The 17,400-nt window shown below is 48.6% G+C and overlaps 1 protein-coding gene across 1 annotated transcript; it reads right to left on the minus strand.

The window, feature by feature from the left end:
- Nucleotides 1-12,529: 12,529 nt before the first annotated feature.
- On the minus strand, nucleotides 12,530-15,779 carry LOC114203319 (melanoma-associated antigen 8-like). The gene is given in 5 exon segments (XM_088021294.1): nucleotides 12,530-12,579; nucleotides 12,696-12,801; nucleotides 12,897-13,238; nucleotides 14,803-14,933; nucleotides 14,936-15,779. Coding segments are annotated over 5 exon segments (1,473 nt in total).
- Between the last annotated feature and the right edge of the window lie 1,621 nt (nucleotides 15,780-17,400).

Below are 17,400 nucleotides of genomic sequence, written 5' to 3' on the forward strand. Positions count from 1 at the left end.
TGGTGGAGACCATAGAAAAACAAATCAAGTCGTGGGGTGAGAAGCAGGCTCAGGTCTATAAGGTAGAGACATTTTTTGGGTACATCAAGGACTTGCTGGAAGCTTTTGCCTCCCAGGCAACGGCATCCAAGTGGTGACGTCCCTGCACACTCCCATCCAAGATGCCATAAATGCGGAGCTTGGAAAAGTTTGGTCATCTCCAGGAGTGAGAGTTTTAATGTTTTTCAGAGGCCTAAATAACTTAAAAACATTATTTCAGAATAAGTACAGGAAACAACCGGTGTGACTGTGATGTATAGCCTGGGTTATTCTCACTACTGTGCCTTGTAAGTCATCACGTTCTCCAGTTGGTGGGCAGTGGCCTCCACAGCTCTGAGAGAGTGTCAGTGAATTATGCAGAGCTGACCCTGAACACATCCTTCCTATCCCCATCAACACTTTTAGACATCCTGGTTTCTGGAAATCAAGGTCAGCTGCTGAGGTCATCCGCATTCTGAAGGAAGGAAAAAATAAGCTGTAATGTCCATACGTAGGTATTTCTGCAAAAATGATTTTTGTCCCTAGCCCCATCACACATGATGTGGCAAATTTGTGTTTGGGCCCTGGCATAAAGTTTCCAAACTCTGGTCACCAGAACTATTTCCTGACTGCATGTCCCTGTGTGATGCAGACCTCTGAAGAGTAAATGTGACAAGATGAGGGAACCAGGCTGGAGGGCGGCCAGAAGCAGGGGACCATTCCCTGCCTCTGGATGATTTCCTCCTGTGGGTGAGGTAGGTATAGACTGGAGTAAGGAGCCTGGAGTGTGGGCTCTCTGCTCTGAGCCACAGAAGCACTGCAGAAGTTGGGGGAGACACAGATTACTACTTGCTGCTCCATGTGGAGGGGTGGATGGACAGAGGGAAGGAGGAGAGTAAGTTTCCAGGTTTGTCTTCTCCCTAGAGTTTGTCCCCTTACCTCAAGGTAGGATGTGGGAGCTCAAGTGCCTTGTGGATATCAATGAGCTGGGTTCTGCCTGTGGCTATAGTGGAGGTGGAAGAGAGCCTAGAGCCATGGTTCCTTGGGGGAGCTCAAGGCACTCTGCTCATAGTACCAGGGCATAACCTGATTAGAGCCATGAAAAAGCTGTCTCTTAGGGAAGGTCAAAATGAGGGGGACTTGGGATGAGAGAGGTTAGTATCTCTAAGATGGATGGTGTCTGAACTTATAGGAGGGCTGCTGCTTTCAGGAGCCAGTGGGGAGGCTGCTGCAGTCCGGGTCACTTGGATTTGATGGGGAAGTGGATCACAGTATGATCCCAGAGCTGCTAACCTCTAGTGGCTACCTGCTCAGACCCCACTTACCAGACACATGTTTCTGGACACAGCAGGATCTTGGAGGTGCTAGGACCCCACTTTGGGGGTGTGTAGCAGAGCAATTGACTCCTTAAGCCACCATTCCTTCACCTGTAAAATGCCGGCAACTTTTGGGGGGTGGCTGTGTGAGCAGGATGCAGGAGACGGCAGGGTTGGGGAGGGGATCTCTAAGGCCAGGGGACGGATGCTGTCCAGAGGAGGGAGGGCAGGCTGTGAGCCAGGTCCTTGCCCCGTCACTTCCTTCCCAAACTCAGAACAGCAGATTCAGGAGAGCAGTCTGTGTCCTGCCTCTGTCCTGTCCCACACCTGGCCTTCTCTGCCCCTTAGGTACAGCACATCACAGCCCAGCGCCTGCCCAGTCACAGACCAGACCAGGTTCCTCCTGCCTCCTACACTGCTGCTTGACACCCACACATTAGGGTCCTGGGGAAGCTTGGAGCTTCCAGGAGCCAGGGTGGGACTGATAGCTTTAGGGAACTATGCTGAGGTGTGTTGACAGGTAGAGCGATCCTATAGGTAGGGAGGGATTTAGGTCCATTTAGAGATTCAGATAGTACAGAAATGTCCCATCGCAGAGGCACTCTTGGCACATTTTGCCCCAAGGTAACATCCTACATCACTGCAGGACACTATTCGCACCAGGACACTGACAGTGTGGTATGATGGACATGTCTAGGTCTGTCACTTTGTCATGGACATTTATATATTCAACAGCACAATCCAGGTATGGAACTACTCTGTCAGCCCAAAGATCTCCTTCATGCTACCCATCCCTGCCCATGGCATTCACCCCTGTGTTTTACATTTTGGATATATTGGCATTTTGTTACATGAGGGAACTCCTACAGCTGTGACCGGTGATGTTGTTTGGTTTCATTCGGGATAATACGCTTGGAATCCATTCACGTTTTGTGTTATCCTAACTTTATGACTTTTTATCACTGATTTGGGCTCCCTAGTTTGGAAATGCCACAGTTTGTTCATCTGCTCCCCTTTTGAGGGATATTTTTGTTTCCGGGATTTAGAGACTACAAATAATCCCACAGTGAATATTTGGCATATTGTTTTGTGGGATCTTAAATTTTCATTCTCGAGAATAAAGGTTCAGGACAGTGGGTTTTTGCATTTATGTTTTGCTTTTGCATAACCAGTCAAACTGTCTTACCAGAGTGACTGTTCCATTTACATTCCCACTAGCAATGTAGGAGATCTGGCTCTTTCCAACATTTGATGTTTTTACTCTGTTTTAATTTAACGAGCTTTCCTAACAGGTAGGTAGTAGTGATTACTCAATCAGGTTTTCCTTTACATTTCCCTCATGGCAACTAATGTATAGTTTTTCTTGTGCTTATTTGCCATCTGCATGTTTTCTTTGCTGAAATGTCTGTTCATGACTTTTGCCCATTTGCTATTTGGATAGTTTTTTTTTTTTTTCCTCTCCCCTGGTTGTGTTTTAATTTTTTATATATAGAAGTTCTTTGTCAGATAAGTGGTTTGAAAATATATTCACCTAGTCTATAGCTTGTCTTTTCATCCTCCTAACAAGATCTTTACAACAACAGACGGTTTTAATCTTGATAAAGTCCAGTGTTATACCTTATGAATCCTCCTTTCTTGTCTTGTGTAAAAATGCACCAAATGCTAAGTTTAGAAAATGGCTAAACATCCGTAATGTATTTTCTCACAGTTCTGCTGGGTAGAAGTCCAACATAAGGCACCAATGTGGTCAGGTTCTGAGGAAGCCCATCCTCCTGGAGGTTTGTTGATAACCATCTTCTGGCTTTGTGCTCACATAACCTTTCTTTGTAGGTGTGCATGGAGAGTGCAAGCTCTCTGTGTCTCTTCTCGTAAGCATGCTAACCCCATCATGAGAGTCCTAACCTTGTGACCTAACTCAACCTATGTTCCTCCCAAGGTGACAGGTCCAGTTTCATAGGGGTTAGAACTGAAACATGTGAATGGGATGGGGGACCGAATTTAGTCTATACCATGTGTCTTGATGACTGTATTGGGTTCCCTCTATTTGGGTCTTGTTCATTTTCTTAAATTTTAGGCTCATGTCTTTTGTCAACTTTGGGAGATGATCAGCTATGTTTTCTCAAAATATTCTTTTTTTCCTTTACATTTCTTTCAAATACGTTTTAATCCCTACATTTCTTTTTTTCTCATTCTGGGATTCTTGTGACATGAATAGATTTTTGTTTTTGTAGATTTTTTTCTTCTCTCCATTGTTCATATGAGATACTTTCTGTTGTTCTACCTTCAAGGTACTGACTCCTCTGTTATCTACATTGTCCTACTAAGCCAGTTTACTGCGTTGCAAAAAATTTAGTTATATTTTTTCAGTTCTTTGTTAATTACATTCTTTTTTTATATCTTTCTGTCCTGAGACTTACTTTCATTTGATTCCATCACAACTGCAATAGCTTGTGGAAGCATTTTTATAATGGTTCCTTTCAAACCCATTGGAAATCCCAACATCTAGGTCATCATTGATCTTAGCGATCTTTGGATTGTGTGGCATGGTCAAGATGATATTTTTCTGGACTTTGGCATGGTGAATGTTCTTGATTATCCATCTTGCCTATTTGGGGTCTTATGTCATGTGACTCTGGGCCGTCTTCATTCTGGTGTATGAGCAGGTGGTGGGTCTACAAGAGCGTGGCTAGTACGAGAAGCCCCAGTTATGTGCCCAAACTAGAAGAAGCAAACTGAAGTCTGGCCAAACACAGCCGTGAGGTTCCAGTGCACCTGTGGGGAATGTCACATCTTCCTGTCATTCTTACCAGAAGCCAGAGATGACGGCTGCAGTATCAACAAGACATTTCCCCCCCTCTACTTTGAGAAAGAGGGATTTGGCCAGAATGACCAGCAGCCAGGGGAGGAGACCAGCCAGGACACCCTCAGCTAGTGAGGGGCACTGAGAGCATCCTGGGGAAAGTGATGGCCAGAGTCCATGAGAGAAAACGAGTACAAAACCAAGTCCGGAGAGCCCCAGGCTGGCTGGCAGTCAGGGCTCTGAATCTAGAGTTCGGCTTAGGGGGAAAGGGGCCAAAAGGAGAGATGGTGGAGAGGCGGAGGGATTCAGTAGAAAGAACGTGGATGGGCTGGGGAAGCCTCTGAATCCTTATCACCAGCTGGAAGTTGTGGGGTGGTCTGACAGGGCAGGTCTGTTGGATGAATGGATCGGCAGCATGCCAGACACCCCACTACTGTAGAGTCCTCCTAAATCTGTCAGGAAGAGTAAACTTGTCTCCCTCCCCCTGAATACAGGTGAGAGACATCTCTTGACTACTCTAGTGGTCCAGGGCATCCTTGCCGGGGTCCCAGGGCTGGGAGCTGCCATGATGCCTCCTGGAGGCAGGGGGCTTTCCCCCTGGGTGGAGTGCAACCCCACATAGAGGGTGGGGCTATGTGAGTGAGGGGTGGGTGACTGAGGAAGGACAGCTGAGGTAGGCCAGGAATACCCAGGAGCAGTGGAAGGGAGCGTGCTGCTAGCTGCAGGGAGGGTGAAATTGGAAGGAGAAAGCCCTGGGGCCAATCACCTCAGACTTTGCAGATAAAGGGCGGGGCATGGACACACTTGAAAGCTGTCCAAATGGTGTCCACGGCTCAGACTCCCTTCCCGGGCTCCTGAGGTCGTGGCATAGCAGGGGCGGGTGTCCTGTCCTGTGGCTAGGACGGCTGGCCTGTGTTGCCACCAGTCTGCAGGTTGGGCGGAAAACCTGTGGAGATGGCTTTTTCTTATCCAACTGATAAGAAAGTGTGGGCGCCAGTGCAGGGCAAGGAGCATAAATGGGCAGGGGAAATCTGATAGACCATGTTTCCTAGGAAGGAAGCACCACGGACCATCTTGTTGAGAGCAACCCCACCTCCAAGATGGTGTTTGGACCTGGGGAGGAGACGTCCATGGTGACACCCTCAATAATAGTTTCCATAGGAATTCTGAAGTTCCGTGAGCAGTTGGAGAACTGTGGGTTTCATCCATGGAGGTGGAAGGCCCACGCAGGGGGCAGGCTCCACATTTTGAATCAGGGAATGGCATGCTCCAGCAACTTGATTCATCCAGCAAACATTTATTGAACATATGCTGAGAAAGAATATCAAGTAAACAAAACAAAATAACATGACAAAGCACTTATTTTCAGCCTGAATGGGAGGATGGTGAGAGATGTGATGTACAAGAGTTTTAGGAAGTTAGGAACTTTGAGATGGCAGGTAAAGTCTATAATGACACTGAATTCCGAGATTTCTCCATTGGCAGAAGCTTTTCCTCTCATCTGAGATTGAGTATCAGGGAGGAAGAAGTGGTAGTAAGTTAATGAGCAAAGGTGTGGAGGATGCAGTCAGTGTGAGCCATGTAAGCAGTGAGCTTCTGCCAGCTGTCCAGGTGGGGCTGTCCAGTGGGTAGGAGGAAACATGGGTCTAACAGGAGAGGAGCTTGGGCTGGGCATTTTTAGGTTGCTTCAGTAGGGGTAATTTGAGACCTTAGGTTTAGGTTTAAAAAAGCGTTGCATGGATAGTGGCCTACATGCTATAGTAGGCCATCTTCTCTCCAGCAAACACAGTTGGAAACTAAAGGCACATATTAAATTTAGGAAAGACTTTAATGGGAGAAAATATTCAACCAGAAAATCAATTACAGAAAATTTTTATAAAATATATATTCTGTGTATTTGTGGCTCCTATGTATAGTTTTACAATAATGACCTTTCAATTTCACATCTGCTGTGTCAGATCAGTTTTAAGAAGAATTATTTATTTTGAGAGAGTGAGAATGAGAGAGAGAGTACATGAGAGCGGGGAGGGTTAGAGGGAGAAGCAGGCTCCCCGCTGCACAGGGAGCCCGACGCGGGACTCGATCCCGGGACTCCAGGACCATGACCTGAGCTGAAGGCAGTCGCTCAACCAATTGAGCCACCCAGGCACCCCGAATTGACTCTTTTATCATTAGGTGATGTTCCTTTCTATCCATGGTAAATTTCCTTCTTATAAAGTCAACTTTTTCTGATATTTCATTTATATTCCTACTTTCCCCTGATACCTAACCTTGACAACCACTCATGTGTTTTCTTTTTTTTTTATTTTTTTATTGTTATGTTAATCACCATATATTACATCATTAGTTTTTGGTGCAGTGTTCCATGATTCATTGTTTGTTCATAACACCCAGTGCCCCATGCAGAACGTGCCCTCCTCAATACCCATCACCAGGCTAACCCATCCCCCTACCCCCCTCCCCTCTAGAACCCTCAGTTTGTTTTTCAGAGTCCATCATCTCTCATGGTTCGTCTCCCCTTCTGACATACTCCCCTTTTCTTCCTCTCCTGTTATCTTCTTCTTTTACTTTTTTCTTAAAATATGTTGTGTTATTTGTTTCAGAAGTACAGATCTGTGATTCAACAGTCTTGCACAATTCACAGCGCTCACCGTAGCACATACCCTCCCCAATGTCTATCACCCAGCCACCCCATCCCTCCCACCCCCAACCACTCCAGTAACACTCAGTTTCTTTCCTGAGATTAAGAATTCCTCATATCAGTGAGGTCATGTGATACATGTCTTTCTCTGATTGACTTATTTCACTCAACATAACACCCTCCAGTTCCATCCACGTCGTTGCAAATGGCAAGATCTCATTCCTTTTGATGGCTGCATAATATTCCATTGTGTATATATACCACTTCTTCTTTATCCATTCATCTGTCGATGGGCATCTTGGCACTTTCCACAGTTTGGCTATGGTGGACATTGCTGCTATAAACATTGAGGTACACGTACCCCTTCGGGTCCCTACATTTGTATCTTTGTGGTAAATACCCAGTAGTGCAATTGCTGGATCGAACGGTAGCTCTAATTTCAACTGTTTGAGGAACCTCCATACTGTTTTCCAGAGGGGTTGCACCAGCTTGCATTCCCACCAACAGTGTAGGAGGGTTCCCCTTTCTCCACATCCCCGCCAACATCTGTCGTTCCCTGACTTGCCAATTTTAGCCATTCTGACGGGTGTGAGGTGGTATCTCATTGAGGTTTTGATTTGGATTTCCCTGATGCCGAGCAATGTTGAGTACTTTTTCATGTGCCTGTTGGCCATTTGGATGTCTTCTTTGGAAAAATGTCTGTTCATGTCTTCTGCCCATTTCTTCATTGGATTATTTGTTCTTTGGGTGTTGAGTTTGATAAGTTCTTTATAGATTTTGGATACTAGCCCTTTATCTGATATGTCATTTGCAAATATTTTCTCCCATTCTGTCGGTTGTCTTTTGGTTTTGTGGACTGTTTCTTTTGCTGTGCAAAAGCTTTTTATCTTGAGGAAATCCCAATAGTTCATTTTTGCCCTGGCTTCCCGTGCCTTTGGCGATGTTTCTAGGAAGAACTTGCTGCGGCTCAGGTCGAAAAGGTTGCTACCTGTGTTCTCCTTTAGGATTTGGATGGACTCCTGTCTCACGTTTAGGTCTTTCAACCATTTGGAGTCTATTTTTGTGTGTGGTGTAAGGAAATGGTCCAGTTTCATTCTTCTGCATGTGGCTGTCCAATTTTCCCAACACCATTTGTTGAAGAGACTGTCTTTTTGCCATTGGACATTCTTTCCTGCTTTGTCAAAAATAAGTTGACCATAGAGTTGAGGGTCCATTTCTGGGCTTTCGATTCTGTTCCATTGATTGATGTGTCTGTTTTTGTGCCAGTACCATACTGTCTTGATGATGACAGCTTTGTAATAGAGCTGGAAGTCCGGAATTGTGATGCCACCAGCTTTGCTTTTCTTTTTCAGTATTCCTCTGGCTATTCTGGGTCTCTTCTGGTTCCATACAAATTTTAGGATTATTTGTTCCATTTCTTTGAAAAAAGTGGATGGTATTTTGATGGGGATTGCATTGAATGTGTAGATTGCTCTAGGTAGCATTGACATCTTCACAATGTTGATTCTCCCAATCCATGAGCATGGAACGTTTTTCCATTTCTTTGTGTCTTCTTCAATTTCTTTCATGAGTATTTTATAGTTTTCTGAGTACAGATCCTTTGCCTCTTTGGTTAGATTTATTCCTAGGTATCTCATGGTTTTGGGTGCAATTGTAAAGGGGTTAGACTCCTTGATTTGTCTCTCTTCTGTCTTGTTGTTGGTGTATAGGAATGCCACTGATTTCTGTGCATTGATTTTATAGCCTGCTACTTGACTGAATTCCTGTATGAGTTCTAGCAGTTTTGGGGTGGAGTCTTTTGGGTTTTCCACATACAGTATCATATCATCTGCAAAGAGTGAGAGTTTGACTTCCTCGTTGCCGATTTGGATGCCTTTGATTTCTTTTTGTTGTCTGATTGCTGTGGCTAGGACTTCTAATACTATGTTGAATAGCAGTGGTGAGAGTGGACATCCCTGCCGCGTTCCTGACCTTAGGGGAAAAGCTCTCAGCCTTTCCCCATTGAGAAGGATATTCGCTGTAGGTTTTTCACAGATGGCTTTTATGATATTGAGGTATGTACCCTCTATCCCTATACTCTGAAGAGTTTTGATCAAGAAAGATGTTGTACTTTGTCAAATGCTTTTTCTGCATCTTTTGAGAGGATCATATGATTCTTGCTCTTTCTTTTGTTAATGTATTGTATCACGTTGATTGATTTGCGGATGTTGAACCAGCCTTGCAGCCCAGGAATAAATCCCACTTGGTCGTGGTGAATAATCCTTTTAATGTACTGTTGGATCCTATTGGCTAGTATTTTGGTGAGAATTTTTGCATCCACGTTCATCAAGGATATTGGTCTGTAATTCTCCTTTTTGATGGGGTCTTTGTCTGGTTTTGGGTCAAGGTAATGCTGGCCTCATAAAATGAGTTTGGAAGTTTCCCTTCCATTTCCATTTTTTGGAACAGTTTCAGGAGAATAGGTATTAATTCTTCTTGAAATGTCTGATAGAATTCCCCTGGGAAGCCATCTGGCCCTGGGCTTTTGTTTCTTGGGAGATTTTTGATGACTGCTGCAATTTCCTTAGTGGTTATAGGTCTGTTCAGGTTTTCTATTTCTTCCTGGTTCAATTTCGGTAGTTGATACATCTCTAGGAATGCACCCATTTCTTCCAGGTTATCTAATTTGCTGGCATAGAGTTGCTCATCATATGTTCTTATAATTGTTTGTATTTCTTTGGTGTTGGTTGTGATCTCTCCTCTTTCATTCATGATTTTGTTGATTTGGGTCATTTCTCTTTTCTTTTTGATCAGTCTGGCCAGGGGTTTATCAATCTTGTTAATTCTTTCAAAGAACCAGCTCCTAGTTTCGTTGATCTGTTCTACCATTCTTTTGGTTTCTAGTTCATTGATTTCTGCTCTGATCTTTATGATTTCTCTTCTCCTGCTGGGTTTAGGCTTTATTTCCTGTTCTTTCTCCAGCTCCTTTAGGTGTAGGGTTAGGTTGTGTATTTGAGACCTTTCTTGTTTCTTGAGAAAGGCTTGTATTGCTATATACTTTCCTCTCAGGACTGCCTTTGCTGTATTCCAAAGATTTTGAACAGTTGTGTTTTCATTTTCATTGGTTTCCATGAATTTTTTTAATTCTTCTTTAATTTCTTGGTTGACCCATTCATTCTTTAGTAGGATGCTCTTTGGCCTCCATGTATTTGAGTTCTTTCCGACTTTCCTCTTGTGGTTGAGTTCTAGTTTCAAAGCATTGTGGTCTGAAAATATGCAGGGAATGATCCCAATCTTTTGGTACCGGTTGAGACCTGATTTGTGACCTAGGAGTGATCAATTCTGGAGAATGTTCCATGGGCACTAGAGAAGAATGTGTATTCCGTTGCTTTGGGATGGAATGTTCTGAATATGTCTGTGAAGTCCATTTGGTCCAGTGTGTCATTTAAAGTCTTTATTTCCTTGTTGATCTTTTGCTTAGATGATCTGTCCATTTCAGTCAGGGGGGTGTTAAAGTCCCCCACTATTATTGTATTGTTGTCAATGTGTTTCTTTGCTTTTGTTATTAATTGCCTTATATAATTGGCTGCTCCCTTGTTTGGGGCATAGATATTTACAATTGTTAGATCTTCTTGTTGGATAGACCCTTTAAGTAGGATATAGTGTCCTTCCTCATCTCTTATTACAGTGTTTGTTTTAAAATCTAGTTTGTCTGATATAAGGATTGCCACCCCAGATTTCTTTTGGTGTCCATTAGCATGGTAAATGGTTTTCCACCCCCTCACTTTCAATCTGGGGGGTGTCTTTGGTTCTAAAATGAGTCTCTTGCAGACAGCATATGGATGGGTCTTGTTTTTTAATCCAATCTGATAGCCTGTGTCTTTTGATTGGGGCATTTAGCCCATTTACATTCAGGGTAACTATTGAAAGGTATGAATTTAGTGCCATTGTATTACCTGTAAGGTGACTGTTAACTGTCTGTTGTCTGTGTTCGTTTCTGCTCTTTGCTGCTTTTAGGTTCTCTCTTTGCTTAGAGGACCCCTCTCAATATTTCTTGGAGGGCTGGTTTCGTGTTTGCAAATTCCTTTAGTTTTTGTTTGTTCTGGAAGCTTTTTATCTCTCCTTCTATTTTCAATGATAGCCTAGCTGGATATAGTATTCTTGGCTGCATATTTTTCTCGTTTAGTGCTCTGAAGATATCTTGCCAGTCCTTTCTGGCCTGCCAGGTCTCTGTGGATAGGTCTGTTGCCAATCTAATGTTTCTACCATTGTAGGTTACATATCTCTTCTCCCAAGCTGCTTTCAGAATTTTCTCTTTGTCTCTGAGACTCGTAAGTTTTACTATTAGATGTCGGGGTGTTGACCTATTTTTATTGATTTTGAGAGGGGTTCTCTGTGCCTCCTGGATTTTGATGCCTGTTTCCTTCCTCACATTACGGAATTTCTCTGCTATTATTTGCTCCAATATACCTTCTGCCCCCCTCTCTCTCTCTTCTTCTTCTGGGATCCCAATTATTCTAATGTTGTTTCGTCTTATTGTATCACTTATCTCTCGAATTCTGCCCTCGTGATCCTGTAGTTGTTTCTCTCTCTTTTTCTCAGCCTCTCTATTTTCCATCATTTGGTCTTCTATATCACTGATTCTCTCTTCTGCCTCATTTATCCTAGCAGTTAGTGCCCCCACTTTTTATTGCACCTCATCAATAGCCTTTTTGATTTCGATTTGGTTAGATTTTAGTTCTTTTATTTCTCCCGAAAGGGTTTCTCTAATAACTTCCACGCTTTTTTTAAGCCCAGCTAGTATTTTAAAGTCATGATTCTGAACTCTAGGTCCGACATCGTACTAATGTCCGTGTTGAGTAGGTCCCTGGCTGACGGTACTACCTCTTGTTCTTTTTGCTGAGGTGATTTCTTTCGTCTTGTCATTTTGTCCAGAGGAGAATACATGAATGAGAGAACAAAATGCTAACAGGTATACAACGTCCCCAGCAAATATACTGTATACAAATCAGAAAAGACCTGAAACCAGGGGAAAAGAAAGGGAAAGAAAGAAAAAAGAGGAAAAAAAAGAAAAAAAAAAGATAAAAACAAAGCAGAACAATACAAAAAAAGCAGAATGTGATCAAATATGATCAGGCTAGTGCATAGATCAGTGCCACACACTAGATTTTGGGCGTATTTTGGTCTGTTAGAAAAAAGTGCCTCCTAAAATTTTAAAGGAAGAAAGACATATGTACAAAATAAGGGTTGATACAATGAACGGATGGAAGATGACTGTAAAGATGAAAATTATAAAAGATTTTATAGAAGGACTTGATAAGAAGTTGTTTGAAAAAAGATCTTTTATTTCCGTATTTCCTGACCCCGTCACTTGACTGCTCCATTTTTCCACCTTTCCAACAAATTCCTATGCCAATGCCCCGTGATTTCATTCCAGAACCCAAACAAGGAGGGAAGATCTCCCACCTTATTTCCAGAACATGACAAAACTCTTAAAACTCTTGAACTGGGCAAGTCCAAATGCTGTGGGGTGGATGTCACGCACACATTTACCTGCCGAAGCTGGTTAAAACTTCTACTCCAAGGAATAACATTTGAGAGCTTCCTCAAGAAACCCAAGCTCTGGATGTCAGAGTCATCACAGAGAACAGGACCCCCAGAGATGCTGGCTCTTCACCCTGGTTTCTTCCCCCAACCCTCCCTGGCCCTGCCTTACTTAGAACTCCCGGGGCTCTCTCTTTTCACACACACACACGGAAGAACCAAAATGTGGCCTCACTTCATGCCCAGCACCCCGCAGGAGAAGCTGCCGACCCCACCAAATCCTGGAAAGGGCCTGGCCGCCACTGGAACTCAGGCCTCCTCTCCCTCATCTCTCACAGCTCTTTCAGACAGGGCCAAGGAGGAAGCCAGCTGCCCGTGCCTGACCCGGAGCACATACTCCAACACTTGAACCTTGCTGGTTCAGCATGGGCCCTGGGACCCCACGGGAACTCGTAGCGGTCAGGGTCGCTGCCAGGCACCTGCCGGTACTCCAGGTACCCTTCCTGCACCCAGACTTTGGTGAGAGCTCCCTGGGCTCCCCATAGACGATGTGCTCCTGACCGGCATACACCCCCATGACCCCCAGCGTTTCCCACACCTCCTCCTCGGGGGCACGGTCGCCATGCAGGGGGCTCACCCCCAGGACCAAAACCAGGAGGCCGGTCTTGGGCATGCCATGCTCACCGCTCAGCATCCCATCACAGATGAGACCCAGGACATTGACCAGGTTGTAGGAGTGGTCACTACGGTCCATTTTCTTCACGGCCATGAGAAAGACCAGCCGCATGCACTTGGAGGCTTGGCCCAAGATCACTGGGAAGTCGTCCTGGTAATCTTTGCTGACGATCTCGAGCATCTCTGCCTGGCGGGTCAGCTGCTTGTTGCGGTATTTGAGGAGCAGGAACTCCACCAGGGCAGCCACTTTCACGTGGAGTTTGTCCTGGAGAGAGGTTTGCGTGACTTCCGGCTCCTCCCAGGTGCTTGAACCCTCCTCATCTAAGCTGCTGGGACCTCCTCTTCCCCAGCCCCCGACAGCTGTGCTTCCACCAGGCCCTGGGCCAGGCCTGGGTCTTCCTCCATTAGGTCCTGACCCCCGGTTTTTTAAAGCAGGCCCCCAGCCTCTGTCAGACCAGGATGCGGACGTCCTGACACACCGCCTGTGGACTTGGCACAAACAGGCCTCCCAGGGCGGACAGCAGGGGCAGGCTTCAGTGCGTTGTCCCTGTTCTGGAGTCCAGGTCCCTCCCTGAGCCCTCCCTCAGGGATCTCAGCATGAGCCGCAGCACCGCTGGTGATGCGGTCTCTGCTGTCTCCAGGCCTGTTCCCTCGGACCAAAGCCCTCCCTGCCCTGAGAGCCATGGGCAAAGACTGTGGACATCGCATCAGGCTACACAGTCCAGGGATTCCCCGAGATGGGTCCTTCAGGTCCCTTAGCCCTACCCTCTGTTCCCCATCTGGACTCCCTGGATGGCTGGTGCCCTCATCCCTGCTCCTGAGGGCCACTCCTCACAACAAGCGCTCAGTGTCTCTGGGACCCAGAGCAGAAGCCAGGACACGCCTCATGTCACCGTTGTCTCACCCAGAGGCCTCCCAGGACTGATTCCCTACTGGGTCCATGGTCCTTCATTCCTCCCTCTGGTCCTCACCTTGACTCCTGACAGAACCTGGGCCCTCCTGCCCCCGTCCCCACGCTTGTGTGCGCGTGCTTGCCTTTGGCATTTGCACAATGATGGTCGGGAAGGCATCAGAAGAACCAGCAAACTTCTATCTCTTCAGCTTCTGACCCCTGTTCCTTGCTTCTTCCGTTCTTGCGCCTCTCCAACTCATCCCTAGGGCAATGCCCTGTGATTTCGGTCCAGAGCCCAAGCAAGTAGGCAAGGTGTCCAGGCTGGTGTCCAGGGCATGAAGAAAAACTTTTTCTTAAAAGTATTTATTTATTTGAGAAAGAAAAAGCACACACAGGGGAGAGAGAGAAGCAGAGTCTTCACTGAGCGGGGAGCCCCATGTGGGGTGTGATCCCAGGATCCTGAGATCCTGACCTGAGCCGATGGCAGACGCTTAACCAACAGAGGATCCAGGAACCTCATGAACATGATACAACTCTTAACTCTTGGACTGGGTAAGAACAAATGCTGCAGAGTGGATGGTACTCACACAATCAGCCCCTGAAGCAGCTGAAACCTTCTATGGCAAGGAACTCCACAGGAGAGCTTCCTCAAGGACACCAAGCTCTGGATGTGGGAGTCATCCCAGGAAACAACCCCCCCCCCACCCCCAGGAGGCTCCTTGCCCTGCTTTTTCTCCCAACCCTCCCTGGCCCTGCACTCCTTAAAACGCCCAGGGCTCTGTCTTCACGGGCACACACAAACACACACACAGGGAAGAACCAGCAAGTGGCCTCACTTCATGCCCAGCACCCCGCAGGAGAGGCTGCCGAACCCAGCACAGCCTGGAAAGGGCCTGGCGGACCCCAGGGCTCAGGCCCCCTCTTCCTCATCTCTCACAGTCCCTTCAGACAGGGCCAGGGAGGAAGCCAGGTGCCCGCGCCTGACCTGGAGCAAATACTCCAGCATTTGCAACTTGCTGGTTTCGGCGTGGGCCCTGGAACCCCACGGGACCTCATAGCAAGAAGGTCACTGCCGGGCACCTGCCAGTACTCCACGTACCCTTCCTGCACCCAGACCTTGGTGAGAAGCTCCCTCGGCTCCCTGTAGATGATGTGCTCCTGGCCGGCATACACCCCCATGACCCCTAGCATTTCCCACACCTCCTCCTCGGGGGCACAGTCGCCATGCAGGAGACTCACCCCCAGGAGCACCACCAGGAGGCCAGTCTTGGGCACTCCATGCTCACCGCTCAGCATCCCATCATAGGTGAGGCCCAGGATGGAGACCAGAATGTAGGAGTGGTCGCTGGGGTCCACTTCCTTCACATCCATACCAAAGACCAGCTGCAAGCACTCGGAGGCGTGGCCCAAGATCACAAGGAAGGCATCCAGGGCATCCTGGCTGATGATCTCCAGCATCTCTGCCTGGCTGGTCGGCTCCTTGATGTGATACTTGAGGAGCAGGAACTCCACCAGCTCGGCCAGCTTCCCCTGGAGTAGGTTTTGGAGCCCCGGCTGGGCTTCTTCGGGCTCCTCGCGGGGGCTGGCGCCCTCCTCATCGGACCTGCTGGAGCCCTGGTCAGGCTGGCTGCAGGCAGTGGCTGCTTGGGCAGTGGGGGAGGGGCAGGCACTCAGAGAGCTCTGGGGACGACTCTGGAACCCAGCAGCAGACCCCTCCTCCGAGGGGACCAGAAACAGGGCAGAGCAGGAGCCCGATGGGGCGGCGGACTGGGAGGAGGCCAAGGTGGAGAAGGAGGAGGGGGTGCGGGGGACCTTCTCCTCCCCAGCCCCCAACAGCTGTGCCTCCACCAGGCCCTGGGCCGGGCCTGGGTCTTCCTCCAGCTTCCAGAGCTCACTCCTCTGACCCATGGGCATGGTGTTTGTGTCGGGCTGAACCTGAAGAAAGAGGTGGGATGGCTCCTCAGGGTGCAGCCCAGGCAGCAGAGGCCTGAAGTCCTGGAGCTGACAGTGTGCTGCGTCGGACTTGGGTGCTGAGGGGTCCCCTCTGGGGTGGGACGGGCGAGCCCCTGGCTCCATGCTCAGAGCAGGAAACTCACCTTGTCCACTGGCACTCACCTGCACCTCCCCTGCTCTGGGACCTTAGAGGCTCCTGCCTCAGATCTAGGCCTCGACTCTGAATTCTGGAAGCCCCTGGAGAAGAGGAGGAGTCAATTCGGGGTGCAGACACAGAGCACAGCCCCCGGCCCCCAGTGGGGCAGGAGGGCTGGGGCGGACTCTGTGAGGTCCCCATCCGTCCAAGCTGGGTGGTCCCCTCCTTGGCCCCTCAGGGGACTGCTATTTCCCCTGGCAGGGCCTGGGCCGCACCCCCGCAGCCTGAGGCCACAGGATCACAGCAAGACCGCCCAGCCCTGAGACCCCACAGAAGGTAAGCCAGGGGGCCCACCTCTGCCCACGCCTGCCAGAGGTCTAAGGGCTCGTCTCGGGATCCCAGGGACGGCCAAGCTCGGGTGCCGTCTGTGCTGGGATGGGCGCACCTCTCCGTCTAGTCCTTGACCCCACGGAAGGCCTGGGAATACTCCCTGTGTTGACCGGAGGCCACCCTCCTGGTGCCAAGGCCTCATCTCTGGGAGACGCCAGAAGGAAAAGTCAGTTGAAATAACTTGGCCCACCGATCGCCGGTCTCCCCATGGCTGGCAGCAGCCGCAGGGTATGCCTGGGCCCTAAGGATCCTGCTGTGGGAGTCATCCCCTCATTTCTCATCTGCCCCCCACCATCAGGGCCAGACCCAGAGCCAGGGCACCTGCCTCCTCTGCTACCGGAGTCCAGACCCTCAGGCCCGGGCCCTCTCCATCCTGAGAGGAAGGATCTGGGGAGGAGGAGGGACTCAGCCTGACAGGCCCCACCCAGGGTTCCCAGGGCCTCCAGGTAGGGGCTGCACAGACTTCTGGGCCATCCCTTCCTGGTCCCGAGGGGTTGGTGGGGAGTCACTCACTCCTCCCTCGGGTGTCCCCACACTGATTTCTTGGCAGGAGCAGGGACTCCTGTGTGTCTCCCAGGTGCGCTTCCCCAGATGACCTGACCCCGACCTCTCCCAGCATGGTCCTCACCTCCCTGAGAGCTCCGAGAAGAGGGTGAGGAGCCAGCACGTCCTCATCCATGGCCACGTCTCCATCCACCCCCTCAGCCCCCGGCAAGATCCCAAAGGGCTGGTCGTAGGAACAGGCCCCTCTGTCCTGGGGTGGGGATGCCCTCAGGCCCACAGGACGCTAATCTTCTTTCTTCCTGCCAGGGCCTGCCCTTCTTCCAGGTCCCCAACGTGAGACAGAAGGCATGTGCCCCTCAGACCAAGACCACAGCTCCCCGAGGACTCCCGCCTTCTGGCCCATGAGACAAGCGAGCATGCATGCCAGGTTGGGCCCCCGCTGACCGATCCTCCCTGGTTCGGGCACGGCCAGACTCTGGTGCCCTGGCTTCTTTGCTGAGATGGAGTGGAGGGGGTACGGCCAGTCCTCCCCCAGGGTCCTCACCCTGACTC

Source organism: Eumetopias jubatus, unplaced genomic scaffold, assembly GCF_037043125.1.
Source record: "Eumetopias jubatus isolate StellerSeaLion01/CBP00866 unplaced genomic scaffold, mEumJub1_p1.0 scaffold_2, whole genome shotgun sequence".
NCBI lineage: Eukaryota > Metazoa > Chordata > Mammalia > Carnivora > Otariidae > Eumetopias > Eumetopias jubatus.